The sequence below is a fragment of the Vespula vulgaris genome, chromosome 1, assembly GCF_905475345.1.
Source record: "Vespula vulgaris chromosome 1, iyVesVulg1.1, whole genome shotgun sequence".
NCBI classification, from domain to species: Eukaryota; Metazoa; Arthropoda; class Insecta; order Hymenoptera; family Vespidae; genus Vespula; species Vespula vulgaris.
The window spans coordinates 13,707,188-13,720,396 of NC_066586.1; the positions used below are offsets into that span (position 1 = coordinate 13,707,188).

Consider the following 13,209-nt stretch of genomic DNA (forward strand, 5'->3'; position numbering starts at 1 on the left):
CGCGAAAATCGATGGAATGAGAATCCTCTATTCTTTTTTCTCTACCTATATATCTCTCTTTCACTTTTCTCACTGCCATAAATCTCTCTTCCTCGTTCATCTTACACGCTCGTCCTGTTTCTTGCGTTTATAATTAACTCGAAGACTCGAATCTCGAAGTACATTTAAACCATTAAGAACGACAGTTACCGTCGTCACGAATTGTACTGGACAATCTTAACTTTCAAAATATCGATCGAATTGATGTAATAATTAAAGTCGAATTTCTCTCCTTTCTTCTTTTTTTTTTTTTTTTATAAATATAAAAGAATCATTACAAGCTCTCGAAGAACAGGAAAAGAACAAAGCAACAAGGAAAGATTAGAAAGATTTCGAGGACACGTAAAGAGTACAAAGAAAGTGTCGTTTATAAAGCTCGCTCGCATTTAGGTTAGTAAGTAACTACTTACCTATATCTCGACGAATTAATCATGATTAATTAGCGCGATTCTTGTACCGAGGAAAACTCGTTGACACTAATGCGAGGACGACACAATACCGCGTCATGTTCACCGAGCTAATCGGCCATTATTTCGATCGACCTGTAAGACCACCCGCGATGGGATTTATGCGAGCCCCTCTGTCCAAACATTGCTACACACCTATCGATTTATATTCCCTTTACGAGTTACACTAAACTTCATAGAAATCCGATTAGAAATTCACAAAGTTTCGAACGACTCGACGAGATTGAGAAGCGAGTTTAGGCGTGAGCGGCCTTAATCGCTTTGACGAGACGCTCGTAAAATTGTTGGCGTAGGTCAAAAATAGGTACCGATCGTTCAAGTTATGAAACATATGTTCCTTCCGTCTGTAGTATGATCATACATTCGGAAAACAGGAGAACGTAAATACGTGCAAGAGAAATGATCAAACGTGAGAATTAGTTTAGAAACGAAAAATATGAGGGGGGAGGCAGAAGAAAACAAAAAGAAGGAAGACAGAAAAAAACGTATAATCGTTTTGTTTGCGAGCAGATCTGTTCGGTCCAATAATCCTAATGGAAGAAAAAAAAGGAGTAAATTACAAAAGAAAACAAAAAGTATAGAAAAAAAAACAAAACAAAACAAAACGTATAATTATTTTGTTCCAGCGGAACTGTACAATCTAATAATCCTACATATCCGCAGTCACGAGTGCATAGGCCGCCGAGGTCAAGAAACGCGTGCGGTACTGGATGGAAAAACGTGGAGGGAGAGAGAAAGAGAGAGAGGAAGAGAGGGAGACAGAGGGAAAGAGAAGGAGAAAGAAAGAGAGAGAAGAAAATAAAGACAAAGATATAGAGAGATACAGATAGCTAGATAAATAAATAGATAGATAGATAGATAGATAGATACATAGATAGATAGATAGACGGACAAACAGACAGAGAAAGAGAGAGAAGCAGAGAGAATCAGAGAGAAAGAGAGAGAGAGAGAGAGAGAGAGAGAAAGTTTGGTGGTGGCAGTGGCAGAGAGGTGGTGGTGGTGGTGGTGGTTGGAACGATGGTGATGGTGGGGCGAGTCGAACACGTGCGCGTGAAAATTCACGTCGTCACGTAAGCGTGGCGTAGGTGGCTTGGTAGGTGGAAAGGTAGAAAGGGAGAAGGCGAGATACGAAGAGACAATACGAGGGAGAGAGAAAGAGAGAAAGTGAGAGAGAGAGGGGTTGAAATAGAAAAGCGAATGGAAGGAGAATGACAGAGAAGAGAGACGACCAATGCAGAGAGAAAGAGGGAAAGAGAGAATGAGAGAGAGAGAGAGAGAGAGAGAGAGAGAGATGGGGATAGAGTGAGAGAGCGAGAGAGATAGTGTGAAGGCGAGATAAGGAAGAGGCGGAGGGTGAAAGGTACCCACGACTCGGTTCGAGCAAGCAGGCAGGCAAGCAGGCAGCCCCTTTCGCAAGGCAGGCGACCCCCTAAGCCTGGTTAGGGGCGAAGGCGGCGAGCCGCGGAGGCCACAACACGACCGCCGTCCTCATTGGTCGACGCGCTTGCCCTGGGTGGGGCTCCGGAAAAATTGGAGGGGAGAAAAATCCCCTCTAAATAGCTGCGGCTGCGGCCACGAAAAACTAGAATCCGCTCAGCCGGCATCGAGTGCGCGTCGCGATCAACTCAACTTTTACGCTTTTACCCGTGGTACGCTCTCTCCGAAAAGGGGGAAGAAGATACGAGTATAGAGTATAGTGTTTGGGAAAACGGAGAGAGGAAGAGATATATATATACGCACATACATACATATGTATATATTCCTGTACGTACATATGTATATGTACATGTACATATGTAAAGCGTGAAAAAGACACGCGACACACTGGATATACTCTGTGTTTCTTTTCATTTGTCTTTATCCGTTTCATATTCAGTTATATAATATTATTGTTAATAATAATAGTTATTATTGTTCTAAAAACAATAATAACTGCAACAACAATCGTAATATTACTAAAAATATAATCATAATAATAATAATAATAATAATAATAATAATAATAATAATAATAATAATAATAATACATAGTAGGAAGATTAAGTGTTGAAAAGTGTGAATTCGATGGACTGTGTAAAAAAAAGGAAAACTACAGGGTGTTTTTATCAAGGATAACCGTGTTACGCGAAAGAAGAAGAACCGTATAGAACTTTCAAAAGTTCGCGCTACGCGGCAAACGATCGAACTAGGATCCACAAAGATGCATCTACCGGACGGACCTTTAGGGATCGACAGCTTCAGCGCGATTCGCGAAACTCTCGGCGCTTGTCACGGTGAACTCGTACAGACCGGAAGTCCAGCGATACTTTGTAGCGCGTTACCATCGCATTGGAGGTCGAACAAGTCCCTTCCTGTGGCGTTCAAGGTCGTTGCACTCGACGAGGTCAACGACGGCACGTTGGTCACGATCAGGGCAGGAAACGATGAGAACTGTTGCGGCGAACTTAGGAACTGCACGGCGGTCATGAAGAATCAGGTTGCCAAGTTCAACGATCTGAGATTCGTCGGTCGTAGCGGCAGAGGTGAGGATTAATCCCTCTTTTCGTTGTTAACATATCGTATCGTCTCAAAGTAAAACTCGATCGACTTGTACGAGAGAGAAGAAAAAAAAAAAAAAGGAAAAAGAAAAGAAAATCAAACGATTCCGTACGAAGAAAAAAAAACGATATTAACGATCGATTCTAACTTTCCAGGTAAATCCTTCTCATTGACAATACAAATCAGTACGGTACCTTTCCAAATTGCTACATACAACAAGGCGATCAAAGTAACCGTGGACGGACCAAGAGAGCCCAGATCTAAATCAAGTAAGTTTTGATCTAGATCAAAAGTAATACTACAATAAAAGACGATTTTCTTAAACGGTCATCGGACGAGAGAAGTCGGGAATGTAGAGATCAAAATCGAGACGGGGAAATGTTCGTAGCGATGTCAGCGAATCGACCATTAAGAAAAATTAAGAAATTATAGATCGAAATCGGGGATTGGTAAATTATAATTTTCAAGGGGAAGATCAGGGAAGAGTCATCATCGGCGGAGGCGGTGTGACCAGCCGAGAATCCGCAAACGGGTGTTGGAAGCTCGCGGCCGTTTAATAATCCGGCGTATAGCTGGCGGACCTCAAACCGCGAGCCGCGGCGGTCACAGGACGGTGCTTGCAAGCTCTCTCTCTCTCTCTCTCTCTCTCTCTCTCTCTCTCTCTCTCTCACACACACACACACACACAATCTCTCTCTCTCTCTCTCTCTGAAACATAGAACCGTTTACACGTGCACGTGCACGCGCGCGCGCACAGAGACGTCTCTCTCTCTCTCTCTCTCTCTCTCTCTCTCTCTCTCTCTCTCTCTCTCTCTCTCTCTCTCTCTCTCTCTCTCTCTCTCTCTCTCTCTCTCTCTCTTCCTCTCTCTTACACGCGTTTGGATCGTACACGCATCTAAAGAGAAAGAGAAAGACAGATAGACAGACAGACTAAGAGAGAAAGAGAAAGAGAGAGAGAGAAAGGAATAGATATAGAGAACACGAACACAAACGCACAAAAGCTTGGCAAGTTTTCAAGCCGCGACGATCGGAGGTCTCTCCTTCGACTTTCTCGTTTATTTTTCCGAAAACTCCAACGATTCGATTGGGTCATGAGTTAGTTAAAGATGTTTATTAGCCTACTCTATGTCTCTCTCTCTCTCTCTTTCTTCCTCTATCTATCTATCTATCTATCTATCTATCTATCTATCTATCTCCATCTCGCAGAAGATTACGACGAGACTTCGTTGTCGTTGAAGTAAAACGAAAGAAAAAAAAAGTAGAAAGAAGAGAGAGAGAGAGAGAGAGGGAGGGAGGGAGGGAGGGAGAGAGAAAAGATAAAGAAGCCGCGTTTATGCGTTTGTTTATCGCGCCACATATGGCGGTAGCATGTGCGCGCCACGGGAATCCGCGGCGCGTCGTATAAAGAACGTTATACCAAGCTCGTATAAACATAAGATACAAGTCCCGCTTCACCCGGTCCGCTAAGTCGGAGAGCTGTCGTTAATCCTCGTTTTATAGGTCTTGGGTGGCCGGCATCTCCTTTTTCACGGTGTTTGTCAGTTCATTACGCCCGCCAAAGAGACTTTGCCAGACTTGCGAAGAAATGACGGTGCTCGCTAAAGAGAGCGAAAGAGAGCGAAAGAGAGAGAGAGAGAGAGAGAGAGAGAGAGAGAACTTATTTTTATTTTTTCTTTAATTTCTTTTTTTTTCCTTTTTATCACTCTTACGGAATCGTCCATGAAATTCTATGACGACTCATTCTCGACTTTACGTTGACTTCTTTCACGGATACTCTTAAATAAGTTTTATTTATGTTTAAAAGAATATAGAGAAGCGAAACGATAAAATTTGAAGACAAATCGAAAATTTATTCGATCGTATCCCGGCAAAATTTATAAAGATCTTCATTGAATCTGATTTCTTTTCTCTCTCTTTCTCTCTTTCTCTCTCTCTCTCTCTTTCTTTTTATCTCTATCTTTCGTTCGTGTATATTTGTTGTATGAATGCGGATATAAACCTTCTTTTCTTTTCTTTTCTTTTCTTTTCCCGTGACAAAGCATGTTACGAAAGACTAATTTCATAATAATAAGATCAGTTTCGGTTTATACGCGCTTCTTATTTAGTTTTGTTATTATTGAGTATAATATTGTTCTAGGAACAGCTTTATATTTGTGTTTATGTTTATATGTAACCTAGACAAAGTTAAGACGACCTTCGTAATCTCTTCGCTTATAATATATTTTGTATATACACATATATTTAAAATTTTTGTGTTGTTGTATCGTTCAGAAGGGGCTTGACTCTGGCACGGTATAGATCTATCTATCTATCTATCTATCTTTCTCTTTCTCTCTCTCTCTGTATCTCTATTTAACCAAATTTTTGGCATTTGATTTACAGATTATCAGTATGGACCTGGATTCCATGGACTTGGTTTACTCAATCCGTGGTTGGATGCCGCTTATTTGGGCCACGCCTGGCACTTTTCTCATCCTGCATTGGTCAAAGGTAAGAATTTTTTATCATCTCTCTATCTCTCTCTTTCTCTCTCTCTCTCTCTCTACATTTATAAGATCTTTTATATCTCTTCTTCCCTCAATAAAAAAAGAAAACAAAACAAAAAGAAAGAAAGTATCACGGATCATATTATATTCTTTCAAACAAATAGATTCATTTTTATGTAAAAATCTCGTAAAAAATCGGCTTGTAAACGTTATTTTCGATATATATAAATATATATACACACACATATATATATATATAGTCTCACAATAAAAAAATATATATATATGTATATATAAAAAGTCTCACAATCGGATATTACAAATCGGATCTCCTGTTATCGAGAAACTTGCACGTACACAAGTACGTACATAGAAACGTAAACTACTACGAAACATTGTGTACGCGTGATGGTTTGACGAATCACCGACAAAAAAGAAGATCTCGAAAGAGGCCGCCAGTTCGTTGGAGAGAACGCTCGTACAAACGAGAAAGAGAGAAAGAGAACTCGTGTTATCGATTTCGTCGAGTCCGCGACGCCTGGCGATGATTCATACCTCGTAGAGCTGGACCGAGGGGTGAGCCTGTGCTCCCTTTTCCCACAACGGACCCCCTTCGACCTCCGAATACATCCCTTCCGTTAGAACAACAATACGACTTACAAGCCCACTCTCTCCCACGAGGAACGCGTCGCTCTCTTTCTCTCTCTGTCTCTTGCTAAAATCGTCCGCTTGAAAACGCCGACTATATATGTGTATGCATGTGTGTGGCACGTTTACAATATATATTATATATACATCGTTTCAAACGATAATCCACCTTGTTGATCCCAGCAGAAATCTTTGATGAACCTACTAACGAGCGAAAGGAGAGATAAGGTAGGAAATAACGTAGGAAGTAAATTCTTTGTTGATTCCAGGAACACTTCCAATACCACCAACGGATTTATTTCCACCATCGTTCCCACCAACGACCGTACTACCCACAACTTATCCCTTTGATCACATGAAATATCCAACGGAATATACGACGTTACATGGGAAAACAATGTCGACTATTTCGACTACGACGACGACGACAGCCTCAACGATACCAAACAGTCCATCAAGAACACCACCGAGAAGTCCGAGCGAATCCGAGAGCGAGGTAACAGCCGAGGAAGTTCGTAGCAGTGCCTTCGTCCCGATTAGGCTGAACACCCTACCATCTCACCAGTCTGTCACAACAAACCCGTCCTCGTCTTCTCCAGAAAGGATCACGCTCAGAGCGAAACCGACGGAAGGTGTGAAGAACGAATTAAAAGCACCGACGGCACTAATTTCTCAAAGAATTTCACCAAAGAGAATCTCATCGCCGACCAAGATATCCTCGTCTACCCCAGCGAAACCCGTTTGGAGGCCTTACTAAAATCCTTAGACGAGAGGGAAAGGAAGAAAGTGAGGAGAAAAAGATCAAAACACACAGAGAGAGAAAGAGAGAGAGAGAGAGAGAACGATAGAAAGAAAGGAAAAAAAACTTTGATCCTCCAATTCCCCCTCCCCCCAACTGGAAGGCTAGTGATACCACGTGAACTATGTTAGGCGTCTTGAAATAATCCTCTAATACTTCGATTCCTTCGTCTTCTAGTTTTGTCGTCAATAATTCTACTGGTTGAATTAATGTACGATGACTGCCTTCGGTTTTACGAAGGGAATACAGACCAAACACGCGTGCTGCAGCCTCTCGTCTATCGAAAGGATACGCCTCGCTTAACTTATCATCGTTTAACGAATTATCTTCACTATCTATAGCTGATAATTAAGATTGTAAATTATGTAAGATGGATAATTCGAGAGATTTGTATATACGTGTAGATTTAGTTCGTGGACAATAATGCAGTGATAGAGTACAGATACTATATTATAAATATTATATATATATATATATATGTATGTGTGTATACATATAAATATATATGCGATCGTATATACGAAGGACAAACAGACTTTTGAACGTACATATATATATACGCATACACATACATATATATTCGAATATTTGTTAAAACCTGAATACGTGCAAGGAAGAACGAGAAAGTGAAAGAATAGATAAAAGAAAGAAAGGTTAAAAGACAAAGAATATTGCCATTATTTATAAGTCAGAGATCATATTTAATGTATAAAGATGGTATAAAAAGAGTGAATATAAAGAATGCAACGAGAGAAATAAAACTGAATTCTACGTGAAAAAAAAAAAAATATTGCGTATCTATAATACATACATTTCTTCGTCATTTATCCTCATTTTCATTTTCTTTTTAAACTTTCAGATTTTTCGTTTTCTTTTTAAACTTTCTACTCTATTCTCTTCTATACCCTTCTGTTTCTCTTTCTTTTTTCTTTCACGAATTTTCATTTTCCGTCGTAGCTCAACCCGATCCTTCTTAAATTTCATCCTTTTTGCGAAGGAGAAATTTATTGCATTACAGAAGCTCTCTCTCTCTCTCTCTTTCTCTCTCTCTCTAATTTTCTACGATATCCGTTCGTATCCGACGACGTCGTCGGTCAAGTACACCGTTCAAAAATTTACTCTCACCCCTTCGATTCTTTACCCTCGCATACACGCGCACACGCACGGACGCACCAACGCACGTATACCCTTTACTCGAGAAGAGACATTCGTTGTTTTTTTTTTCTTTTTTCTTACTCCTCGTCCACCCTTTCACGTCTTCTTTTTACACGTACGAACGATTCCTCGAGCATATATGAGAGAGATCTTCGATATACGATATCACGTCCTTTTTCTTTCACACTTTCGATCGTTTGAAAAAAAAGAAGAGGAACGAAAAAGAAGGAAAAGAAGAAGCGAGAGGAAAAGAGAAGGAAAGAAAGAGAAAGAGAAAAAGAGAACGAAAGAGACAGAGAAAGAGAGAAAGAGAGATCGAAAGCACCACCGTGTTTCCTATCGCTGCAAGGGGAATTCATATTTTTTTGTCGCGATTTAAATCTGAATGGCCCGTACAGCCCACGGTCTTCCCTCTCTCTCTCTTCTTTTTTTCTCGCTTACACATGTAGAAACGCATAGAAACACATACACACGAATATAAACGTACATACGCGGATACATACGTACATACATACGTACATACATACATACGTACAAGTAGATTGTATGGTAGTGTAATGTAAAAGTACGAACTCCCATACGACGATCGCAAGGGTAGAGAATGGTTTATATTGAGGGGACTGCGTGAGATCTGTATTAGTACCTATAGCCTCGGCACGAACCCGTGATTCTCATCCTTCTTATCTCGTTCCCGAGATCACTCTCGAACGGTATCCTCTCTCTCCTTTCTCATCTGTCGGATGGAACAGAATTTAAAGAAGGGAAGTACGCGTGCCTCTGAGAGAAAAATAGGGAGAGAGGGAGAGAGAGAGAGAGGGGGGAGGAACAAAGTTAAAAAAGAAATAAATAAATAAAATAAGATATGAACGATACTAAAGAAAAATAACGCGTCGATTTTCCAATCCTTCTCTAACATACATATATATGAATTTCGTGAAATTTTAATTCTAATTTTTCTCGTTAATATTTTTCCTCTTTGTCTTGTTCCTTTTTCTATTTCATTGAAACGAACTCGTAGATATTTGTGACGATCGATCGATCGATCGATCGATCTTCGATACGGAAAGAGTCGCCAGAACTAATAGAGAGAAAAAAAAAGAAAAGAAGAAAAAAGAAGAGAGAGAGAGAGAGAAAGAATAAGAGAGAACGTTTAAAAAGAGGAATTAAAAAATCCAGGCAGCTCGATTGGCGCCTACGAGCATGATTTTATTGGCATAAGCTTCTGGGCATACCGAAACGCGGTGGCACCAACGTAGAACCGACAATTTCGGACGCTTTGTCGTTGCCTAATGGGATTATCTCGAGGAAAATGAGAACCGCGTTGACACCCTGTAGCCGTGGGGGCCGTTCGTTCGTTGACGAGTAGACAACGGAACCAAGTAACCATGAAGGGTCGCCACACGAACCGAACCGAACCGATCCAAGCCAATCCGTGTGCGCGCGAGAGCCAACCGGCGCTAACTAATGTTTGCCCAAAGAATCGTGACGTATAATTGAGTCAGTTTTGGAGTAGGGGTAACGAAAAGAGAGAGAGAGAGAGAGAGAGAGAGAGAGAGAGAGAGAGAGAGAGAGAGAGAGAGAGAGAGAGAGAGAGATTGGAGAAAGAAAGAGGAAATAGAAAAAAATCAGCGTCAAACCATTCGTCGATCGCCAATGGAATAATCGACTTTCGAGCAACGAATTCGACGGACTCTCTCATATTTCTGTCCTTTTTTCCTTTTTTATCTTTTTTATCTCTCGTCGTTTTTTTCCCCCTATCCACGATTTTACCTCGTCAACTCGTACCGTATCACAAAGTTATCGATATCCATTTTATTAACGAACGATTTATTTATAGGTTCACAGGATTGATAACGTTCCGTTAATACGTACGCACGTTAACAGATCTCTCGCGATACTAACGATAAACCATAGACACGTTCACAGATTAGAGCAGGAGCTTCGTGGAAGTCATCTCGTCGACGTGCAGGAGTACGCGAGTAGTCCTGTCTCTGTCACTCTCTCTCTCTCTCTCTCTCTCTCTCTCTCTCATTCTCTCATTCTCTCTCTATCTCTCACTGGCCATGGTCGACGATCGCGAGGACGATGCTCTCGGAGGGTCCTAGAGTTAGGCAATCAACGTTGATGAGGGATAGAGGAGGGGCGAGAAGGGCTCGGACAATTAGTAACCATCCTCCCAGTCCCGATTTCCACGCGACCTCTCGTCCTCCTCTACTCTACTCTTCCTCCTGTGGACCACACTCCCTTCTACCTCTAACCCTTCGTTCATCGGCCCTCCAGGACGACGACGACGACGACGACGACGACGACGACGACGACGGCGGCAGCAACGACGATGACGACGACGCACCAACCGCAGTCGCTACGCATGCGAAAGAGACATATACTCGATTTGCCAGCAATACGTCCTCCACACACGCTCTCCCTCCTTCTCCCACCCATCCGTTTACCCTTCCGAGGATTACTATTCGTTCTCGATCTTTCATTTCTCGAGATAGATCGAACTATCGTTCTACTTTCTTTCGCTACTTCCGATCGCTCCATTTTTGTTATATAGACCAACTTTTTTTATATAGACTGAGAAATATATGCATGTATTATTTTTATAACGATTTATATCTAGATAGATATGTATTATATATGTGTATATATATATATATATATATGTGCCTATGTATGTATATACGTGCGTTTCTTAGATCAAGGGAGAGTTTGATCAAAGGATCGACAAGAAAGTGAATCCCCTTTCTTATTCCTCCTTTGAAGAGATCTTTGATAGGTGAACATTGATGCTCTCGAGGAGAGACTATTCTTAAGTCTTCTACCTTGCAACTAATTGGCTCCTATCTTACCCTCTCTCTATCTCTTTCTTTTTCTCTCTCCATTTCTCTGTTTCTCTGTTTCTCTGTCTCATCACAAACGTGTCGAGGATTACGCGGGTCCTTCGCGAATGTCCTCCTCCGTGGACGAAGAGTCTCGAAGGAGACCGCGGAAATAATAAGCCGCTTTTCGAGTGGATCTTACAAACGGGAGTTGATCGACTCGCTAAAGTAAATCTCCGAGAGCAACGCGAAGTAGTCTCGAGACTACTAAAGTAAGAGGAGAACGTCGTCTTCGAGATCGCGGTGAGTAGGAGCTTGCAAGGTAAAGCTCGGAATGATACGATAGCTTGAGAAGAGAAATAAGAAAACGAAAAAGAAAAGAAAAAATAGAGAAAAGAAGAAGAAGAAAAAAGAGGAGGAGGAGGAGGAGGAGGAGGTGAAGAGAGACATTTAACGAGCTGTTTTGCATCGCAATGCTTCGACCTCGTTATCGGCTATCGATCCGTCCTGCCGCGATGCCAACGCGGATTAAAGGGTACCTGCGGCGGCACTAGGGGGTGGGCGGTGCGTGCACCCTTGCAGTTCGCCACTTTCTTTGTGTATATTCGTGCGTATGCATGCAAGCATGTATGTATGTATGTATGTACATACGTACGTACGGACGTATATATGTATGTATGTATATATGTATGTATGTATGTATGTATATATGTATGTATGTACGTATGTTGCATGTATGCATGTATGTATGTATGTATGTACGCTTTCGAACGTTCCAAGCTCGCGTGCGAGTGCGCGTTGCACGTTCGTTTGACCGATTGCCACTCACGTGAGAGAGAGAGAGAGAGAGAGAAAGAGAGGAAGGGTGGGAGGTAGAGGCAGAGAAAGAGAGATAGAGAGAAAGAGAGAGTGCATTTTCGTAGAAACCACCGATTTTCGGTCGTTTCCTGTCTTTCCTCGAATTTCTCTATGTTCCATAATACTCCATTGAAATGTCCTTCTTTTGTGTGTTTATTTTTAAATGGGTAATATTAAAAAAGAAAAACTATTATCTTGAAAAAAAAAAAAAAAATAATAAAACAATTTGGTAAGAATTACAAGCAGGGAAAGGTAAACTTTTTATGTTGAGATCGTTATAAAATTGTATTGTAAAAGTAGGTAAAAATATGAACTTTCACCGTAAAACGACCGCAACTTTTACTTCAAACAAAAACAACTTGGCAAAAGTCCGAAACCTAAGAATATTATGTACTATACCGACGATAGTAACACGTACAGCAAGATCTATGGTAAAGTAATTTACTTATGGATAGAAAAATAGGATAAAGATTATCCAATCGTAAAATAAAGAGGATAGAAAGTGAAATTGTCGAACTATAGAATTTGCGAAGTTTAAAATTGAAAAATCTGAAATATTCTTTTCATATATTTATTTATTTATTTATTGATTTCTTTATTTTACGAGCATTTATTTATACATCGTTATTTATACAGCAGTCCATATATCTATCTTTATCCTTTTTCTTTTCTACATCGTCAATTATTCTTCGGCTAAGACAATAAACCGTAGAAATATCTAAGAAATAACCTTGAATAAGTTCGACGAAATTTTAATAATACTCTATCCATTTATTTGTTATACTTAAAATAAGCCATTCGATTAGCCGACATAGAACCTTACGGATCTAACTTTTCTCAAAAGATCGCAAAAGATTCTATCTGTTTAACTTCTCCTTTATATATTCTTTGTTTTTCTTCTCTTTCTTTTCTATCAAGTAAAAATGAAGACTAATAGAGTCGACGATAACCTTGCCGAGTTTCATTCTTTCTTTCATTTTCCCGTTAATACCTATGGTGTTAAAACGCACCGAGGACGCCTTGTTCGTGGTTAACGGAGCAACGACGTGCTCTTGGATTTTCCTACGAGCCAACGAATTAACCGGGAACCGGAATGGTAATCCGATAATAGAGAGCACTGGTTGATTCAGGACTAACGAGATTAATTATCTTGTTTGATCTTCTGACACTGCCCTGCTAATGCACTCGCGCGTTTCCTGCCGACTTGTATCGAACTCGACCGCGACGGACCAGCACGATCGTTCTCTCATTCCTCCCCCAACCCCTACCTCTTCAACTTCCCCCTTTCCCACCCCCTCCTCATCCCCCTGATCCTCCTACTACTAGATATTATTCTCGCGTGGAAACGATGAGCGTTTTCCCTGATTTTGTGCTGCTGCTACTGCTGCTATTGCTGC

General features: G+C 40.9%; 2 protein-coding genes across 3 annotated transcripts in view; one reads left to right on the forward strand and one right to left on the reverse strand.

Annotated features, from left to right (window-relative positions):
* The window catches only part of LOC127064204 (protein lozenge-like), a 100,107-nt gene that overhangs the window by 48,772 nt on the left and 38,126 nt on the right, over nt 1-13,209 (reverse strand). The gene's annotated exons all lie outside the window — the stretch shown is intronic.
* Nucleotides 1,451-11,566, forward strand: LOC127064281 (segmentation protein Runt-like). 2 transcript variants are annotated; one of them, XM_050995120.1, is made up of 4 exons: nt 1,465-3,028; nt 3,200-3,313; nt 5,427-5,534; nt 6,448-11,566. In XM_050995120.1, exons 1-4 carry the CDS (start codon nt 2,707-2,709, stop codon nt 6,933-6,935), a joined length of 1,032 nt encoding a protein of 343 aa, XP_050851077.1. In that variant the 5' UTR covers nt 1,465-2,706; the 3' UTR covers nt 6,936-11,566. The 2 variants fall into 2 exon arrangements, with proteins under 2 accessions (XP_050851087.1, XP_050851077.1); XM_050995130.1 differs by lacking the exon at nt 3,200-3,313 and having other exon boundaries at nt 1,451-3,028.